The sequence below is a fragment of the Dipodomys merriami genome, unplaced genomic scaffold (genome assembly GCF_024711535.1).
Source record: "Dipodomys merriami isolate MVZ:Mamm:240054 unplaced genomic scaffold, mDipMer1.0.p SCAF_5, whole genome shotgun sequence".
Classification (NCBI taxonomy): Eukaryota; Metazoa; Chordata; class Mammalia; order Rodentia; family Heteromyidae; genus Dipodomys; species Dipodomys merriami.
In genome coordinates this window covers 74,409,022-74,428,255 of record NW_027206068.1, presented here as the reverse complement: position 1 = coordinate 74,428,255, position 19,234 = coordinate 74,409,022, and the positions used below count along the sequence as shown (strand labels likewise).

General features: G+C 51.8%; 1 protein-coding gene across 1 annotated transcript; it reads right to left on the bottom strand.

Annotated features, from left to right (window-relative positions):
• Positions 1-5,666: 5,666 nt before the first annotated feature.
• On the bottom strand, positions 5,667-19,234 carry Znf282 (zinc finger protein 282). The gene is made up of 8 exons (XM_069997355.1): positions 19,052-19,234; positions 15,046-15,465; positions 13,117-13,243; positions 12,842-12,961; positions 11,126-11,245; positions 9,307-9,420; positions 7,676-7,789; positions 5,667-6,514 (listed from the first exon to the last, which is right to left on the bottom strand). The coding sequence occupies exons 1-8, from the start codon at positions 19,214-19,216 to the stop codon at positions 5,667-5,669; spliced, it is 2,028 nt and encodes a 675-aa protein (XP_069853456.1). The 5' UTR covers positions 19,217-19,234.

Genomic DNA, 19,234 nt, shown 5'->3' with positions numbered 1-19,234 from the left:
CGGTCCTTGCCCCCCCCCCAACCTTCAGCCCCCGGGCAAGAGCGGCCGCCGCTCCCAAGTCTCGTCACGCGGTATTTGCCTCGCGCCCCCGTGCGGCGGGAGGGTGAACAGCAGCTTGGAATTCCAAGTTGGAGTCTGGGGCAATCTGAGTGCTCAGTTCTCAAAGTCAAGCGCGCTTTCTGAGTGACAGGCAGACCCAGGGACCTTTCTTGTGTCTTCTCTGTTGATAAATGCTATCAGGGATTCAACAATATATAAAACTCTGACTTTGCGCTAAAGAAAAAACATGTAACCTCCTTTGAGAAAAGAGTCTTCCAAATGGGAAGTGGTTTTCTTCCCAACGCTTGCCTCTTGTTTGGCTTTTTGGAAATTAGAAACATACTTTCAGTACGAATGTTGTTATGTCAAAGGCCAGGGCCAATCCAAGTTACCTATTATTTATGATAATTACATGCCTTGGAAAATCCAAAGTATCATTGATTGCAAATAATTAATCCAGTCCTGGTGCTGTTAGATTCTGTTCTGAGTTCTGATTTGAAAAGCATGGCTTCACTGGGTGCCAGTGGCTCGTACCTGTAATCCTAGCTATGCAGAAGGCTGAGATCTGAGGATTGCAGTTCAAAGCCAGCCCGGGCAGGAAAGTCCGTGAGACTCTTACCTCCAATGAACTACCAGAAAACCTGAAGTGGCACTGTGACTCAAGTGGTACAGTGCTCACCTTGAGCTGAAGAGCTGAGGGACAGTGCCCAGGCCCAGAGTTCAAGCCCCATGACCAACAACAACAACAACAAAATGTCCAGGCCTTGAGTTCAAGCCCCAGGACTGGCAAAAGATGGAAGGAAGGAAGGAAGGAAGGAAGGAAGGAAGGAAGGAAGGAAGGAAGGAGGGAGGGAGGGAGGGAGGGAAGGATCATGATTATGGAAAAAGACATATCAAGACACTGCTAAATATCAAGGCTGCTAAACAATTCTGTCAGAGATCTGATTCCTTTATTGCATTTCTGAGCAGGCTTCCATGTAGCTTTGGAGAGAAAACATGTACGTTAGTCTGATATGACTGTCAAGTTTATCCCAAAATTGTTAAATTGACACTCTGGCTTACACATTGGGCTCTTTAGAGTCAGCATGATTCAGCATCCCTGAAGGCTGTGCCTGACCTCTGGAAGAGGGGTTAGATCACATTTCCTACCTTGGAAGTGGCGCTGTGGCTCAAGTGGTAGAGTACTCACCTTGAGCTGAAGAGCTCAGGGACAGCGCCCAAGCCCAGAGTTCAAGCCCCACAATTGACCAAAAGAACAAAAAATTGAAGCCTGCCAGGGCGGCAGCACCAAGCACTGAAGGCTTTGCAGAGATGGTGTAGGCTAGAAAGTCAGAATGTGGCACCATCGGGGGCCTGGGCCAGCAATGCTGCCTGCTAAATGTGTACTTAAGGGAGGCTTTAACTTTTGTTGTTGTGGTACTTGGGCTTGAACTCAGGGCCTGGGTGCTGTCCCTTAGCTTTTTTGCTCAAGGTTGGCACTCTACCACTTGAGCCCCAGCTCCATTTCTGGTTTTGGGGTGGATAATTAGGGAGTCTCATGGACTTTCCTGCTTGGGCTGGCTTCAAACGGCCATCCTGAGATTCAACCTTCTGAATAGCTAGGATTATAAGTATGCTGCTGGCACCCAGCTGAGGCATTAAGTTCTTGCTACTGCCATCCCATCATTATTAGATGATAATAATGGTTAATCTCATTGATTTGTGTGGATTAAATGAGTGAATTCAAGTCAAATTTAGGATGTCACAGAGTAAGATCTCAAGGAGTGCTCATGATTATTAGTACTCTTCTAGTCCGGCTCCTTCATGCAGTGATGCGTCTTTTGCTATCTTAGTGCTGCTACCTTCCCACTGAGACATGAAACCTTCATTGTAGGGGTGTTGACAGAACTAGAATAAATAATTTATGGTAAGTGCTTCTGTTGATGCGTTAGTGGGATATAGTTAAGTATTCACAAACAGGAAGTTTCTTGTTTCTGCTTTGCTTTGGCATTTCCAAGATCCAAGTCTAATGCTACAATGAATTCACCAACCTAAATGTCAGTTTGCATTTATCCTTTCCCTTCCCCATTGGATTTCAAATGTTGACAGCCACTTCTTGAAAAACTTGATTTCTTTTTCTGTGTGCCAGTATTAGGATTTGAACTCAGGACCTTGCACTCACTAGGTTTTTTGTTTTGTTTTTTGCTCAAGCCATACCTCCACTCCTAGCATTTTGTTAGTTAACTGAAGGTAAGTCTCAAAGATTCTTCTCTCCAGGATGACTTTGAGCCCATCTTTTCTTTTCTTTTGGCTAATCCTGATGCCTGAATTCAGGGCCTGGGCACTGTCCCTGAGATTCTTTTGCTCAAAGCTAGCATTCTACCACTTGAGCCACAGTGCCGCTTCTAGCTTTTTCTTTGTATGCAGTACTGAGGAATCGAACCCAGGGCTTCAAGCATGCTAGGCAAGCACTCTACCACTGAGCCACATCCCCAGCCTCCTGGATTGATTCTTTGAACGTGGCTCCTCAGCTTTCTGTCTAATGTTATTGTGGCAATCCTTAGATACACATAACCTTTCTAATGGATTTGTTCTCATAAATACCTTTCTCTCCTATTAGATTTCAGGCCTGAAGAGGACAAGGACTGAGTCTTATACTTGTTTACTCACTAAATGTTTATGAAATATGAAAAATGATTCTAGACCCCACCCTTTTCCCATCTCATCCTCTAGGAATTCTGCCTCCTCACAAATTAAGTAAGGAACTCAAGGACTGAGTTGAAATCCTCTTCCACTTCCCTGAACCTTTCCCTGCACTTCTGAAGAGCAGCATCTTTTTTTTTTTTTTTTTTTTTTGGGTCCAGTCGTGGGGCCTGAACTCCGGGCCTGGGCACTGTCCCTCAGCTCTTCAGCTCAAGGCTAGTGCTCTACCACTTGAGTCACAGTGCCACTTCTGGCTTTTTTCTTTTTGCTTATGTGGTGCTGAGGAATGGAACCCAGGGCCTCAGGCATGCAAGGCAAGCGCTCTACCACTGAGCCACCTTCCCAGCCCCCGAGCAGCATCTTTTGAGGCCTCTGCCTGTATCTAGTAGCCTGGTGGCAGTTGTAGAAAAGGGAAGTGATCAGACTCCTCTGTTGGAACTCTGTAGGATGCTAGGGTCAGAAAGTCCAGAAAGGATACAATGAGCTGAGGAAGCAAATCATTTGGCAAACTACACACAGAAGCTCTGAGCAGCGGGTACTGAGAGTCTAGGAGGAAACAAGTTTTACTCTTGTACGTCTTTTTTTTTTCTTTTTGCACTATTTTTTTTTTTTTTTACTCCATGCAACCATTTGTAAAACAGCCACTTTAAAAACAAAACAAAAATCAACACTTTTTTCTGAGCAGGTATGGTAGAGCTTGCCTGTAATCCCATCACTTGGGAGGGAGGCAGAGGCAGGAGGATCATACATAGTGTAGCTGAGGGCACTTGGTAAGGTGGGACCCACTAGACAAGGCTCCAGGGAATGGTAGTCTTGGCTCTCACTAGCTAAACCTCTTTGGGAATCAGCTTCCTGAAAGTAAAATAAAAGGGTTAGACTCCAGCTACAGTGCTCAAGTATTTTGAACCCCTATTCCTTCCTCCCTCCCCCCTCTCCCAGTAGTAGGGTTTGAACTCGGGGCCTGGGTGCTATCCCATAGCTTTTCCTACTTGGAACACACCTTCCCTCCAGCTTTTTGGTGGGTAATTGAAGATCTATCTCCTGCTCTGGTTGGTTTTGAACCGCGATCCTCAGATCTCAGCCTCCTGAGTAGCTAGGATTACAAGCATGAGCTCCAGGCTTAAATCTTCACTCCCAATAGTTATTTCTCCCTCTTCCTCACACTTCCAACAGCTAAAACAATGTGGATCTTGCTTTTCACCATTTAGATTGCCTATGCTTTGGAGAAGGTGCAGTCTCCTTGCAACCATCCTCATGGCCAGAGGCCCCTTCCACTCCACCAAACCGTGTCTGACTCGCCTTCCTAAGACTGAACCCCTTCAAAGAGCCAAATGAAGAAAAGGGGGGGGGAATCCCAGTGAGTTGAGGCTTTACTGTAGGAAGCCACATTGGAGAAGCCTCCAGCGTGGCGCACATGCAGTCGGCAATCTGGTTATCTTTTATTTAATTTCAAGAATTCCCTTTGCACGGCAAAAAAAAAAGGGGGGGGGTCTGAGGAGAGCAGGCGCAGCGGGCGGGCGAGCGCAGAGGCGGGGTGCTCCCCAGCCGGGAGAGAAGCGGGATCCATAGGAGACGCAAGAAAAGCTTTTTTGGGGGGACACAAACAAGGGTCGTGGGGCATGCCACCCCCACCCCGGTGCCTGGCCATGCAAAATGCGGAAATGGAGGCCGTGGGAGCCATGGAGCGATGCTCCAGCACGAGAGGGTCCTGCGGGCGCGTCCCCCGCGGGCGGCCGCGGGGCGGGGAGCGGGGCTGGGTCCGCGCGTCCGGGTGACAGATAGCACCAGTTGGGAGGCCCGAGGGCGGGGGAGAGGGCGAGGGCGGGCTTTAGCACCCACTCGCCCGGCCCACCGGGGCTGACTGATTCCTTGGCGGCCGCTCTGGCAGCAGAGGCCTGGTCCTCACCCTCAGCCCGGCCGACAGGGCGCGACGTCGGGACGAGTCCTGACCCAGGCCCGGGCGGGCTCTGCTGTGCAGTGAGAATCTATTGCTGCACGCAACGGAGGGACTGGTGGGAAGGGCAGAAGGGGGGAGTGGAGTGTGGGGGAGCGGGCGGCGCCAGCCCAAGCACCAGGCTGTAGCCCATTCATTCCCCAATCCCAACGCCAGGCGGTGGCCCCTGTGGCTTCTGAAAGGGGGGCAGGGGGGGCACAGAGGACATCCAAGGGGAGGACGGGGAGGAGAGAGACCGGGAAGGCCAGGCGAGGGTGGTCTCTCAGGCCAAGGAGGTAGGCAGTGTGTGTGTGGCCGGGACACTGCGCTGCGCCCGCGCCCGGGAGCGGCTCCGCCACGCCCCTGTTTCTCGTCCGATCTTGGGGGACACGATCACACCTGTGTCTCCCTTTCCTCAGTCACCACGCCGGGCAGATCCTACCCCACCTCTCTGGGAGGGATAGGCTAAGAGTGAAGATAGATAACGGATAGAAAACACTTTACAAAAGTATAAAGCGCCGTGGGAGCGCGAGGCAGTGATGGCACCCTTGGTGCGCGCCGCGGCTCGCCTCCGCTTCCTCTTCCGGGGGCGCCTCCGCCCCGCGGGGTGGGGTCCCCTTCTTTCAGAAGGGTTCTGAGGCCCCCCCGCACCACCACCCCCTAGGCAGGGCCCCCATCCGAGTCTGCGGCCGGCGGGCACACCGTGGGGGGTCCCCGAGGGCCGCGTCCAGTGACTCCGGCCTCCTCGCTGTCCCTCCGGCACCGTCCCCGGCCATTCCGTCCCCCTTCGGAGACGGGCTAGCTGTCCAACTCAGGCTGTGCCCCCTTGTCATCCGACCCTCGGGCGACCCAGTCTGGAGTGCAATTCCCGTGCCCGATTTCCAGCAGGACGTGCAGAGAGGGCGGGGAGGTGCGCAGAGGACAGGATGGAGGGCGGGATGGCAGGTCCCCCAAAAGGTGCCCCCCTCCCCGATCTCCCCAGTCCAGCCCTCCCCTCCCCCCCAGCCCAGCCCTAGTCCCTCTCGGGCGGGGCCTGGAGAGGCCTGGGGGCGCCCAGGCCGGGGCCCCCGCCGCCGCCCCCGCCGCCCCCGCCGTGCACCCGCAGGTGGTCCTTGAGCGACTCCTTGTAGCGGAAGCTCTTGCCGCACTCGCCGCAGGCGTAGGGCCGCTCGCCGGTGTGGATGCGCTGGTGCTTGAGCAGGTTCTGCTTGCGGATGAAGCTCTTGCCGCAGAGCGCGCACTGGAAGGGCCGCTCGCCCGTGTGCAGCCGCTGGTGGTTCTGCAGGTGCTCCTTGCGGCTGTAGGTCTTCTCGCACTCCGAGCACTTGTAGGGCCGCTCGCCGCGGTGCGTCATCTGGTGGCGGATGAGGCCCGAGTGGCAGTTGAAGCTCTTCTCGCACTCGGCGCACTCGTACGGCCGCTCCTTGGTGTGGCTGCGGTGGTGGATGATGAGGCTCTTGCGCACGCCGAAGCTCTTGCCGCACTCCGGGCACGAGTAGGGCTTGCTGCGCGCCCCGTGCCCCAGCAGGCTCCGCCGCAGGCCGCTGGGGCAGCAGCTGCCGCAGCCCCCTCCGGCGCCCGGGCCGCTGCCCCCGCCGGGGCCGCCCCCGCTGCCCCCTGCGCCGCCCCCACCCCCGCCGCCGCCGCCGCCCTCCCCGCCCGCCGGGGCCTCGGCCGCGCTGCTGCTGCTGCCCCCACCGCCGCCGCGCTCCCCGGGGAGCGCGGGGAAGCCGCCATCGTCCAGCAACCCGCGGCTGCCCGGGCCGCCGGGGTGCTCGGGCACGGGCAGCGGGGGCAGGCTCTGCTGGTGGGGCTGCGGAGGGGCAGGGGCTGCGTTCTTCACCATCAACAGGCTGTCACCTTGGGAGGGAGGGGGGGAAAGACCAGAAAACCGACATGTTGATGGCGATCTCTCTAATGGGACCTGGTCATAGGTAGTCCCTCTGGGCCTCAGTTTCGCTAAAAGTGAGGGGCCTGGTCAGATTGATCACATGACCACAGGTTCTCTATACGGTAGTCCGGCCTGTCCTGTCAAGCCGGGACTAGAAGCGGTCAGACAGGAAAGTGCTCTGGGCCGGGCGCTGGTGGCTCACGCCTGTAATCCTAGCTACGCAGGAGGCTGAGATCTGAGGATCGCGGTTCAAAGCCAGCACGGGCAGGAGCATCCGTGAGACTCTTTATCTCCAATAAACCACTAGAAAACTGGAAGTGGTGCTGTGGCTCAAGGTTAGAGCGCTTGCCTTGAGCTGAAGAGCACAGGGACATCGCCTAGGCCCAGAGTTCAAGCCCCATGACCGACAAAAAAAAAAAAGAAAGAAAGAAAGAAAGAAAGTGCTCCGGGAGCTTTCTGCTAGCCAGAAGTCACCTGCAAGAGGAGACCCCCTAGCCGCGCAGCTGGGATGGCCCGAGTCTCACCCAGTCTGAGGGTGCCGGGTCCCTGACAAGGTTCCCCTGGCTCTCCATAATCTGCCTCCCCAGGCAGCGGCTTCTGTTTCAGCAATGCATCTTTCTCTGGTATCTAGGTGGTCCAGCTCCCATGCCTTGGGAGACAGCTGGGAGGAGTCAAGGCTCTGCACAATGTCAGGACAGTGACCACCAGCCTCATCCAAGAAGTGCTCTCTAAATCCAGGCATCTTCTTAGGCCTTCTTAGGGGCAGCTGGAGGAACTGGGAAGAGGGTAGTTTGTAGCCACCCTTCTTAGGACTTGCCTCTCTCTCTCCTCTGCTCTCACCTAGGCCCAGGGCCTAAGTGGAGACTACTTTTCTGACCACATCTGCATGTTCCCACCCCATACCTCAGAGTCGTTGGTGTCTGACCAAGACTTACCATGTCAACAATTAACACCTAGGGGGACTGCTTCAAACAAGGGCCCGCCTTGGCCTACTCTGTCAGGACAGGTCCTCCAGATGCAGAGGCTGCCACCCACTGGACCTCCCTACACCTCAGGAGGCTGAAGCGGGCAACCCTCATTGCACTGCACACAACACCCCAGGGTCCACCGCAGGGGTGTAAAGTACTCACTAGGGCCAGAGTCTAGTCCGAGTTCTCCTTCCATTGAATCGCGTGGGCCCCATGGGTACGGCTGCTCCTCCTGCTTGATCCAGGACAAAATGTCATGTGCTGAGATCAGAGATTCTGTCGGCAGGAAAGAAGGTGGTCTTAGATTTGGTCATTTCCTGCCCAGCATCCCACTGAAGGCTAAAAAAGTATTCCAGTAATGCTAGCTACTCAAGAGCTAAGATCTGAGGATCGTGGTTTGCAGCCATCCTGGGCAGGAAAAGTTTGTGAGACTTTTATTTCCAATTAACCACAAAATGCTGGAAGAGGAGTTGTGGCCCAAGAGGTAGAGCACTAGCCTTGAGCCAAAGAGCTCAGGGATAGCACCCAGGCCCTGAGTTTAAGCCCTAGTGCCAGCACAAAAATAAAACAAACACCCAAAAACATTGCATGCAAAGGCTCAACTCATGAGCACATTTATATTTATGGAACTCCTTGCGCTCCCTTTTGTGTATGTGTATGTGCACTCTTGTACTGGGACTTGAACACAGGACGTGTACTCTCAGCCTTTCACTCTGGCACTCTTCCTCTTGAGCCACATCTCTACTTCCAGCTGTTTGATGGTTAATTGGAGGTAAGACTCTCACATTCCTTCTGGGCTGACTTTGAATATCAGTCTTCAGATCTCAGCCTCTTGAGTGGCTAGGATTATAGGTGCGAGCCATCAGCACTCAGCCTACATGGGTTCCCATGCTACATTTTGAAGTGGCCGGAGAAGGGAAAGGTCATGCCAAAGCCTTAGAAATGACAGAACCAGACTAGAATCTAGGTCTTCTCACTGTCCACTGAGCCCCAGTGGGACCATGGAGCCAGGACAGGCCTGCAGAAATGAGCCCACAGTGCCATGGCTGACTGGCTTGACTCCAAACTCAGCCATACAGAAGCAGCAGCCAGAGCTCTGTGCTTCCATGTCTGCCCAGCCCATCAATCCCTCCCTTGTCAAGGTAACAAACTACAAGGACTCCTAGACTCTGCTGCTCACTTTCTCTATCTGGCATGGATAGGGATGAACTTTAGTATCAGAACTTCTAGAAGGATGACACGGACTTAGCTCTGCAAATACCTATGAACCCATACACAGCCTGAGCCACTGAGCTTTCCAGAATGTCTGAAGCTCCCCAGAAATCTTTGGAGAGACATCGAACTAACACCCACTCAAAAGAAAGTCCAGAAAATAGAAATGACTTCCCCCCCAAAATATACATAGCTTTTTGAAGGCTATTTGTTTTGATTGCTAAAAAAAAAAAAAAAAAAAAAAACCCACAAAAACAAAATCATCAATGTTAAGGTAATTTTAGTGTCCATTGACACAATAAATGATGGAGGTAATGATTCCTATAACCTAGAGATGTTGATCTGATAACTTTCTTTTTTTTGAAGGGGGGGGGGTCGGTTGTGGGCCTGAACTCTGGGCCTGGGCACTGTTCCTCAGTTCTTCAGCTCAAGGTTAGCCCTCTACCACTTGAGCCACAGCGCCACTTCCGGCTTTTTCTGCTTATGTGGTGCTGAAGAATCGAACCCAGGGCCTCATGCATGCAAGGCAAGCACTCTACCACTGAGCCACCTTCCCAGCCCTGATCTGATAACTTTCTTACCTGAATTGGGGTCCGTGGGAATATCTCTCTCTGCCAAATCCTGCTGGTCCCATACACACTGCTGCTCCTCCTGCTTAATCCGAGACAAGAGGTCCTGGGCAGAGATGGGGGAGTCTACTTGTGGAAACAAAAGCAGCAAAAGCTTCAGAAGATTTTGTAATCATTTTGTAATCATTGCTAGCATGTGTTTTGAGCAAATCCCTTTTTTTTGCCAGTCCTGGGCCTTGCACTCAGAGCCTGGGCGCTGTCCCTGAGCTTCTTTTGCTCAAGGCTAGCGCTTTACCACTTGAACCACAGCTCTACTTCCAGCTTTTTCTGTTTATGTGGCACTGAGGAACCTAGGGCTTCATGCATGCTAGGCAAGCACTCTACCATTGAGCCATATTCCCAACACCAAATCTCTGATTTTATTCAATTCTGTTTCCTTTAAAAATCAGGCATAAGTAGAACTAACTTATTATAATTAACGAAAGGTCCAAGTCACTCTAGCCACAACAAATGGCACTCTGGCTATAGATCAATGGATGTTAAAGGTAGTAAATTAACAATGATTTTAGAGCACAGAGTGAGTCCAGTGCTAGTGGCTCACTCCTGTTACCTAGCTACACAGGAGGATAAGACCTGAGGATCACAGTTTAAAGCCAGCCTTGGCAGGATAGTCTATGCGATTCTTATCTCCAATTTATCACCAAAAAGCTACATGTAGAGCTATGGCCCAAGTGTCAGAGTACCAACTTTTAGCAAAAAAGCTAAGGGATGGCGCTCAGGCCTTAAGTTCAAATTCCAGTATCGGTGTACACACAGACACACACACAGGCACATACACACGACACAAAATTTCCCTGTGCTTCAGGAACTTAATCTCCCAGAATGAAATCCTCATTGGAGTGCTGAGACATTAATGGGAGTGCTGAGACATTAATTGAAAAAAAAGATCCTCATAAAGGACTTTCGCAGGAAAACAACCCTTCCAGGAAGCTGTGTAGCATTAACATTTGAACAGGACTTCTCTAAGATAAAACATCTTTCTTCAGCAGTCTGTTAAACCTAATTTACCACTGGGCACCAGTGGATCATGTCTATAATCCAAGCTACTTAGTATGTGTGATCTGAGGATTGAAGTTACAAGCCAGACTGGGCAGGAAAAGTCCTTGAGACTTTTTTTTTTTAATCTCCAATTAACCAACAAAAAGCCAGAAGCGGAGCTGTGGACCAGTCTTGATGGAAAAAGCAATGGGACAGCACCAGGCCCTGATTTCAAGCCCTAGTAGCAACACAAAGAGGGGTGGGGGAGGGTGGGCAGAGATGGGCAGACATGTGGAGCAACTCAAAGGAAAAATTCCAGCTAGGTACCAGTGGCTCACACCTGGAACCCTAGCTACTCAAGAGGCTGAGATCTGAGAATAAGGATTAAAAGTTAGCCTGGGCAGCAAAGTCTGTGAGGCTGTTTGTTTGTTTTTTTAATTTATTTTATTTGTTTATTTATTATGTGGAACCAAGGAATCAAATCCAGGACCTCATGCATCCTAGGCACATTCCCAGCCCCTTTGAGATTCTCATCTCCAATAACCTACCAAAAAAGACAGAGTGGTGCTATATCTCCAGTGGTAAAAGAAGCTGAGGGACAGCGCCCAGGCCTTGAATTCAAGCTGGCACAAAACAAACCACAAAAATCCAAAACAGCCACGCACCTGCAGCCCTGCCACTGGAAGCATTGCTCTCTATCCTGGTACATGCGATGGACACCCTCCCGAGCCACAGACCACACTTACTACCCTCTTTTCCCCTCCTGGGGCAGATGGCTATTTGGCTCACTCACCAGTGATGGATTCCGTGGGGATAGCTCTTTCTTCCAGGTTCCGCTGGCTCCGCACACACAGAGCTTCCTCCCGCTTCACCTGGGAGGGCAAGTCCTGTGCAGGTACCAGGGGCTCAGCTCCTGGGGACACAGAGACTTTTTTTCTGGATGCTGGTCAGCAGGAAGTTCTGGGGTCAGGGGCATGGCTGCCAGCATTTGCTGGGCAGGTAGGGTGAGGACAGGGATCTCTGGTTCCTGTTGGAGCCCTGAAGGATCGTGAAGAGCAGAAGTCTCCAAGAGCAGAAAACCAACATCCAAGAAAAGAAGGCAACAAAATGAAGTTTGAGAAAGGCCAGAGAGAGACTGAAATAGCACTCTGTAACTGGACTCAGCCACATGTACATGTTTGACGTTGTAGATTTGTCCTGCCAGGCACCAGTGGCTCACCCCTGTAATCCTTACTCAGGAGGCTGAGATCTGAAGAGCAAAGCCAGCCTGGGCAGGAAAGTTCCGTGAGACCCTTATCTCCAATTAACTGCCAGAAAACCGCAAGTGGTAGAGCACTGGTCTTGAGCTGAAGAGCTGAGGGACAGCGCCCAGGCCCTCTTAGAGTTCAAGCCTCATGACCACCACTACCAGCAACAAAAAATGTGATTTGTCCTTTTTATTTTACCCAAGTAGAAAACACATATGTATGCATATATGACTATGAAGCAGATGACCATGCAAAGAGGCACGGTAGTCCTGATCAAGCACACAACATCTGTAAGCCTAAAAGTCAACAATAAATCCTGAGACGTGTCAAATGGCCTTTTCTTTTTCTTTCTTTCTTTTTTTTTTTTTGTTTGTGGGGCTTGAACTCTGGGCCTGGGCGCTGTCCCTCAGCTCTTCAGCTCAAAACTAGTGCTCTACCACTTGAGCTACAGCGCCACTTCCAGTTTCCTGGTGGTTTATTGTAGACAAGAGTTTCACGGACTTTCCTGCCCGGGCTGGCTTTGAACCGCGATCCTCAGATCTTAGCCTCTTGGTCTTTTCTTTTTCTGGTATTCTCTGTACTAGCTCCTGGCAGGAGATAGCTCAGGCAACAGAACAAAACATTGGGTGAGGAACTTGAAGATGGTCTGGTTTCAACTCTGCTACCAACTTAGTACCTGAGTCACTTTGCCTCTTGGGGTTTCAATCTGCCTGTTTCATTTATTAAATAAAGGTAGCGTTCCTCAGTGATACTGTTGAGGTTATAGTGCATGAAGGGTGGGAAGCTTCATACTGGTATGGTAACCGTAGCTGCCGAACCAAACATCTGCAATGCCAGATGAAGGGAGGAAGGAATGAGTGAAAGGAAACACCCACCACAAGCAAATCCAAAGACAGAAAGCAGACTCATATTTGCCAGAGGTTGGGGAGAAGAGGACTGGGAAGTAGCTGCTCATGGCAACCGGATGTCTCAGAAGAAACTGTTCTGATTTATACATCTAGGTTCAGATCTCTCCATTGGGCTTAACAGTGAGTCTAGTACTATATTGCTTTAACAAAGCAGAAGACTAATAATCACACTGCAGTTTTAGGCCAAGTGATTATCAAATCTCCATCACAGCAGAGCTGGCCCCTGGAAGCAATTCAAGACACACTCCTTCCTTGTTGACTGTACAGGCAATAGTGTCTCCTTGCATGGTATATGGGGCACTAGCTCTCCTCCCAGCCCTTCGGGGACCTGGCCCTATCTTCAGCTGCCATTACCTGTATCTGCATCCACTGGGACTTCTCTCTCTTCAGGATGCCGTTGCTCCCACACACAAGGCTCTTCTCTGGGCTCCACCTGGGCTGGAGCATCTGGCTTGGGCACGGGGCCCTCGGCATCTAAAAGCAAGATGGGAAGGGAGAGAAGGACTGTGTGAATTTGACCAGTAAATTCTGATCAAGGGCGCTGGGAGAGCTCTCCACTATCCACCTTCCCACCTCTCCCTGCACACTTCTATATGACTATGACAGCAGTTATATGAAGGGATTCTTACCCAGGGACATCAGGGTTTTGTAGTTTTCCTTAACAAGGTTATTGTAAAGCTCCTTCTGCCACTCGTCCAAGTTCTTCCACTCATCTTCAGAGAAGTAGACAGCTATGTCCACAAAAGTCACCGGGACCTGGGCCAACAAGAATTTTAGTCTCAAGCCAGCTCACGCCTGTAATCCAAGCTACTCAGGAGGCTGAGATCTGAGGATCACGGTTCAAAGCCATACTGGGCAGGAAAGACCGTGAGACTCCTAACTCCAATAAAACCACTAAAAAACTGGAAGTGGCACTGTAGCTCAAGTAGTAGAGCGCTCGCCTTGAGCTGAAGAGCTGAGAGACAGCACCCAGGCCCAGAGTTCAAGCCCCACAACCCACCAAAAAAAAAAAAAGAATTTTAGTCTCGTATCTCCTGCTGTTCCTTACCTCCTTTATCTGTGGTTCCTGGGCATCAACCCAGCCTAGAGTCTGGCCTTTGATCCCCACATCCCAAACTCAGAACCCTAGGCCACATTAATCCAGAACTCTCCTCCCATCTGCCTTCTTGGGTTTCTAAGAGCAATGTTTTTCACAGTGGGAATCACAGAGCCGAGTATAGTAAAAGCCTGTGAGAAAACTTGTATTTCAGGTCTGGATACTGGTGTGTACATAGTGACATTGTTGTTACATATAAAATCCAAAGGCAGATGAGACGCAGCCGGGCCGTCTTTATGAGGAAGTGTCTCCCTGGCGTGAGTCATGGCCTGGCATCAGTCACTTGGTGCAGGTATTGATGTGCTACGAGGAGTTGGTCTACATCCATTCTGTTACCAGCAGGCTTTCTGCTTGGATCAAATTGTTCAAAATAGTTTCGCTTCCCTGATTTACCACTGAGGTTCCTCCGTGACCACAGTCTTCCTTCCTACACTTCTCACATCCTCACTGAACTAGCTTCTCACTCTCACACTGAAATCTAGTCCCTTGACTCTCCCTATCTCTTAGTCCTTGTCCATTAGTCCTTGTGTATGTCCAGGGCAGAGCTGGCCTGTACTGAACAGACTGGAAAGAGCCAGCAGATAAACAGATAAACAGATCTTGCCCCATAGCCTGATTGGCAATCAGAAGCTTTACAACAACTACCAACATCTGCCATTACACCAGGTGCACAAAACTCTGACGGTAAGACCAGACAGGATGGCTCAGGCCTCTAATCCTAGCTAGTCAGGAGGCTGGGATTTGAGGATGGTGGTTCAAACCAGTCTGAGCAGGAAAGCCCAAGAGATTCTTATCTCCAATGAACCACCAAAGAGCTGGAAGTGGACCTATGGGTCCCAGTGGTAGAGTGAAAATGCTAAGGAGCAGGCCCTAAGTGCAAGGCCCAGGCCAGGACATGACTGACCCATTCCTCAAGTCAGGTGTACAAAACTGCCAGGATGTCCTGTGCAGGTGTGATCTGCACACCTGTGTGTTTCCCATCTATCTCTAGAATCAGAACTAGAATGTAGACCGCCAGAGCTGGGCAAAGCTCCAGCCTGGGAAAGACCAATATGCCCCCTCTTTTGTTTATTGTTGTTAGAAAACAAACAACAAAATTCTGGTCACATCTGTCTTAAATTCACACTGCCTGGCCCACGGCTGCTTCCTGCCGACACTTCGGTATGTTTCCTGGGAAGCTTGTGGCAGATGTCACTCTCCCAAGACCTTTCGCTGGCCTTCCTGAAACTCCTGGTTCTCTCTGATCTCAGGAGGATGTTGGCAAGCTCCTACCTCACCCTTTCCCTCCTGACAAAAATATACCTTCATCTCTCCTCCTGCTTTTGAAACTTAACCCATCGATTTTGTCTCTTTTACCCCCTGGTAAAAGAGTGAATCAGTGAAGTCTGCCAGGCTTGACAAGGTGAAATCACTTGTTCACCTATGCAGTTCCTAACCTCTCCCTGCCCCTGGACTGTCATACCTTGGGGGCTTCGCCCTTGGTGCCCGGGGGCAGCCGCAGGACCCAGAAGTTCCTGTTCCGCAGCAGGTTCTCCAGGTTCTCTAGACGCCGCTGCAGCAGCCCGTACTCCTGCAGCAGGGTCCCCAGCACGGCCCACTTGCTCTCCATGTGGTTCCCGAACTCCACGGCGGTCTTCTCGCAGTCAGCCAGCTTCTTCTCGGCAGTCCCCGTGCGTCCCTCCAGGTTTAGCAGCTGGCTGGCCTGGGCGTCCACCTTCCTCTCCACAGCCTGAATGGCGGCGACCACAGTCCAGAGCGAGATCTCTGCTGTGGGTAACTGGGGCTCCCGCATCATGCGGTCAGGGAAGACGGGAGCCCTATCCGGGAAGGGTGGGAACTGAAAAGGCATAGGTCGCCGAGCATCCATGTCCCATTCTTGAGCCTGCGTGAAGAGGAAACAGAGGCAGGCAGGGATAAGCATGCATGTAAGGTCATGTGATTGTAAGCCCTCGGTACAGTATTTTCACAATTAAAATAACATTTTTAAAAAAGAATGTATGGAAGGGATTCAGGTGCAGGTGGCTGACACCTACAATCCCAGCTACTCAAGAAACTGAGATCTGAGGCTCATGATTCAAAGACAGCCTGGGCAGACAACTCCTCAAGACTCTTATCTCCAATTACCTGGCAAAAGCTGACTGTGAGCAAGAAGGCCAAGCAAACATGAGGTCCTGCGTTCAAGCCCTAGGACATAACACACATACCCACACATACTCATATACATACACACGTATGTGTAAAGAATAATTAAAGGTCACACTCTCCTCCTGCCAAGCCCTTGCCTTTACCTATGGTGCTCATTAATGCCCCTCGCGATAACTAGAGCGGCCAACCCATCTGTCCAACTAACCACTCTCCCATTTCCTGCCCTGGGGAGTCAGGCTGTTGGACCTACCTTGACCCTCATCTAAAATGTCACAGACTTTTATTCTGCCTTAGAACAACTGCTTTCTTCATTGACTAGACTTAACAATAAACTTTGCCTCAAGTTTTTTGTTTCAAGGTAAGAATTTTTGTGTAAGTTGTCCCAGGATAATCTTCCCAACAATCTCTCAGCAGGTTAATCATTCCTGCCTGAAAAATGATGCCATTCAGGGATAGTAAAAGTAGCTGACCATCCTAGAGCACCACCCAGGTGCCACAACTAACAGATATTTTGCAAACCAAGGAAGTGATCAAAACACCGAAGCTAAAGGGGCAGATCAGTAGTGTGTGTGTGTGTGTGTGTGTGTGTGCGCGTGCGTGCGTGCGTGCGTGCGTGCGCGCACACGCGCGCGCACCAGTCTTGGGCTTGATCTCCAGAGTCTGGACATTATCCCTGAGCTTTTTTTTTTTTGTTCAAGTCTAGCATTCTATCACTTGAGCCACAGCTCTCCTTCTGCCTTTTTTTTTGGGTAGTTAATTGGAATTCCGACTCTCATGGACTTTCCTGCCTGGGCTGGCTTTAAGCTGTGATTCGCAGATCTCAGCTTCCCGAGTTGCTAGGGTTACAAGTGTGAGGCACCAGGGCCCAGCTTCAGCAGCTTTTTTTTTTTTTTTAACTCCAAGGAAAATTGTATGCATGAGTGTGTGTGTGTGTGTGTGTGTGTGTGTGTGTGTGTGTGTGTGTGTGTGTGTGTGAAGAGAGAGAGAGACTGACTGAGAGAGTGAGAGTAAAGGAGAGGGAGAGACAGGGAGAGAGAAGAAGAGAGAGGGAGAAAGAGGGAGGGGAAGAGAGAGTAGGGAGAGGGAGAGAGAAGGAGGGAAAGAGGGAGGGATGGAAGGAGGGAGAGAGCGAGAGCGAGAGCGAGAGCGAGAGCGAGAGAGAGAGAGAGAGAGAGAGAGAGAGAGAGAGAGAGAGAGAATAGCTGGGGCTTGAACTTAGGGCCTAGGCTCTGTCCCTTAGCTTTTTCACTCAAGGCTGGTTCTCTACCATACAAACCACAGCTCCATTTCCAGCTTTTTGCTGGTTAATTGGAGATGAGCTTCCTGGCTTCAAACTGTGATCTCAGATCTCAGCCTCTTGAGTAGCTAGATTTATAGGCACGAGCCACCAGTGCCCAGCTATTTTGTTTTTTGGTTTTTTTTGCCAGACTTGAGGCTTGAACTCAGGCCCTGGGCACTATCCCTGAGCTTCTTTTGTTCAAGGCTAGCACTCTACCTCTTGAGCCACAGTGCCACTTCCAGCTTTTTCTGTTTATGTAGTACTGAGGAATCGAGCCCAGGGCTTCACGCATGCTAGGCAAGCACTCTGACACTAAGCCACATTCCCAGCCCCCCTTTAGAAACAAAACAAAACAAAACAAAAAACCCTATCTTTTTGGAACTATTTTGCAAAATACAAATGGATTTACTGGGAGGGAGGGACTGAGAGAATGAGTAAAGAGAAGATATTGTATGAAAGGAAATGTACTCATTACCTGACTCATGTAATTGTAATCCCTCTGTACATTACCTTTACAATAACAAAGCAAAATTTCAAAAATGGATTTACTAAAAAGTCACTCATTAGAGAGAAGGAAGGGACACCTTTCACTTCCATAAGGGCCGAGACTTAAAGCTTGGGGTCCCTTCCTACTTCCTAAGAAGTGATATCTCAGGGCATGGGGCCTCCCCTTTATCTTCCTGTGCCCACCTCCTATCCAGAAGGTGAGTCCAGGTAGGTGCAAGTTGGTAGCTGAGCCCTGAGCCCTATGGCCAACAGAGGAGAATGAGGAGTTGCCATGGTTTGTTGGTGATCTGGGGATGAGAGACATAGTGTGCCAGCATCCAGGGCTGGCAGAACAGTAACACAGGCTGATAACTGAACTTCCTACCAGACAGGACAGGAGGAAGTGTCCCTTTTTGTTTATGCTGCTGCTGCAGAAACCCTCAGCCTGGGTAAAGTGGAGTCCGTCTGGGGACAGACCTTGGACATCACACAGCTATTTTCTCAAACTCAGAGAAGCTGAGACAGCCAGAGGACTACATCACAGTCCTAAGAATCCCTGGCCTGAAACGAGAAAGGCGAGCAGGTGCCTGGGAAAGCCAGTCCCTGCTGGGTAAGGTGCAGCTCTATGTCCGTGGAGCCATCTGAGCTCTCATAGAGGCCACAACGGGGCCCAGGCTCAGAGAAGGGGATAGGGCTGACCCAAGTTTAGGAAGTCAAGGGCCACTTTGGTTTCCCAGGTTCGAAGATCAAAACCTGAAAAACAATGCTCACAGCCCTCCTGGCTGATTTGGAACAATCCAGAGAATCAGGTGGGGGGAGGGGGCAGCTCTAAGACTCCCCTCTGAGGAAGTGTTCAGGCCTCTCCCTTCCCTGGGCTGTATGCCCAGAGCTGAGACACTGGTTCTCCAGCTACCCTAGGATGGCTGGACTGCAAGGTAACGACTCTGGGACGCGTCTTGGGCGTCGTCAGTTGTTTTAGAAGCTGATCAGGCAATTCCATCTGCAGCCAAGTTTGGCAACCCAAGATGACCAAGTCCCTCTTCCCGGGGGTCCCTTCCCCGATCACCCCCCGGGGCAGAGCGGACGGCCTCCGTCGGTGGGCTTGCAGGAGGACGCCAATGAAATGTTGTAAAAAAAAAAATCTTTGTGTCAAAGTAGCTCCAGTGTAAACATGGATGTGCTAATCTTTCTCCAGGCCGGGCCTGCTGCTACCCAACCCCGCACGCGCGCGCGCACACACATCCCACGGCCCGCCCGGCGCACAGCGGAGCCCCGGCCCGGCTCCGGGAAGGGCTCGCGGCGGCGTCAGAGCCTGGCGGGCACCGGGCCCGGGGCGATCGCACGGCGGGGCCTGCCGCCCGCCCCGGGGCCTGCGTCGGGGCCCCGCTCCACGCGCCCGCCCAGGGCCAGGGCTGGGCCCGGAGCTCGGGCCCGGGGCCGGCGCGGCCGCCCGCACGACGGCGCCCCGGGCGCGGCCGGGTCCCCAGGCCCCGGGCGGCCCCGCCCCGCCCCCCGCGGCGGCCGCCGCGGCCATGGCGCCGGCGGGGGCTGCACCCACCTGCATGGGCGGCATTCCCTCGGCCATTTCCCCGCGCAGCGCCGGCTCCTGGTGGCAGACCTCGTCGGGGGGCAGCGCCTGGGCCCAGCTCCAGCTGCCGCCGTCCAGCCCCAGGCCCTGGATGCCCAGCTGCTGAGGCTGCGGCCGTGTTGACACAAACTGCATCCTGGGAGCGCGGCTTCC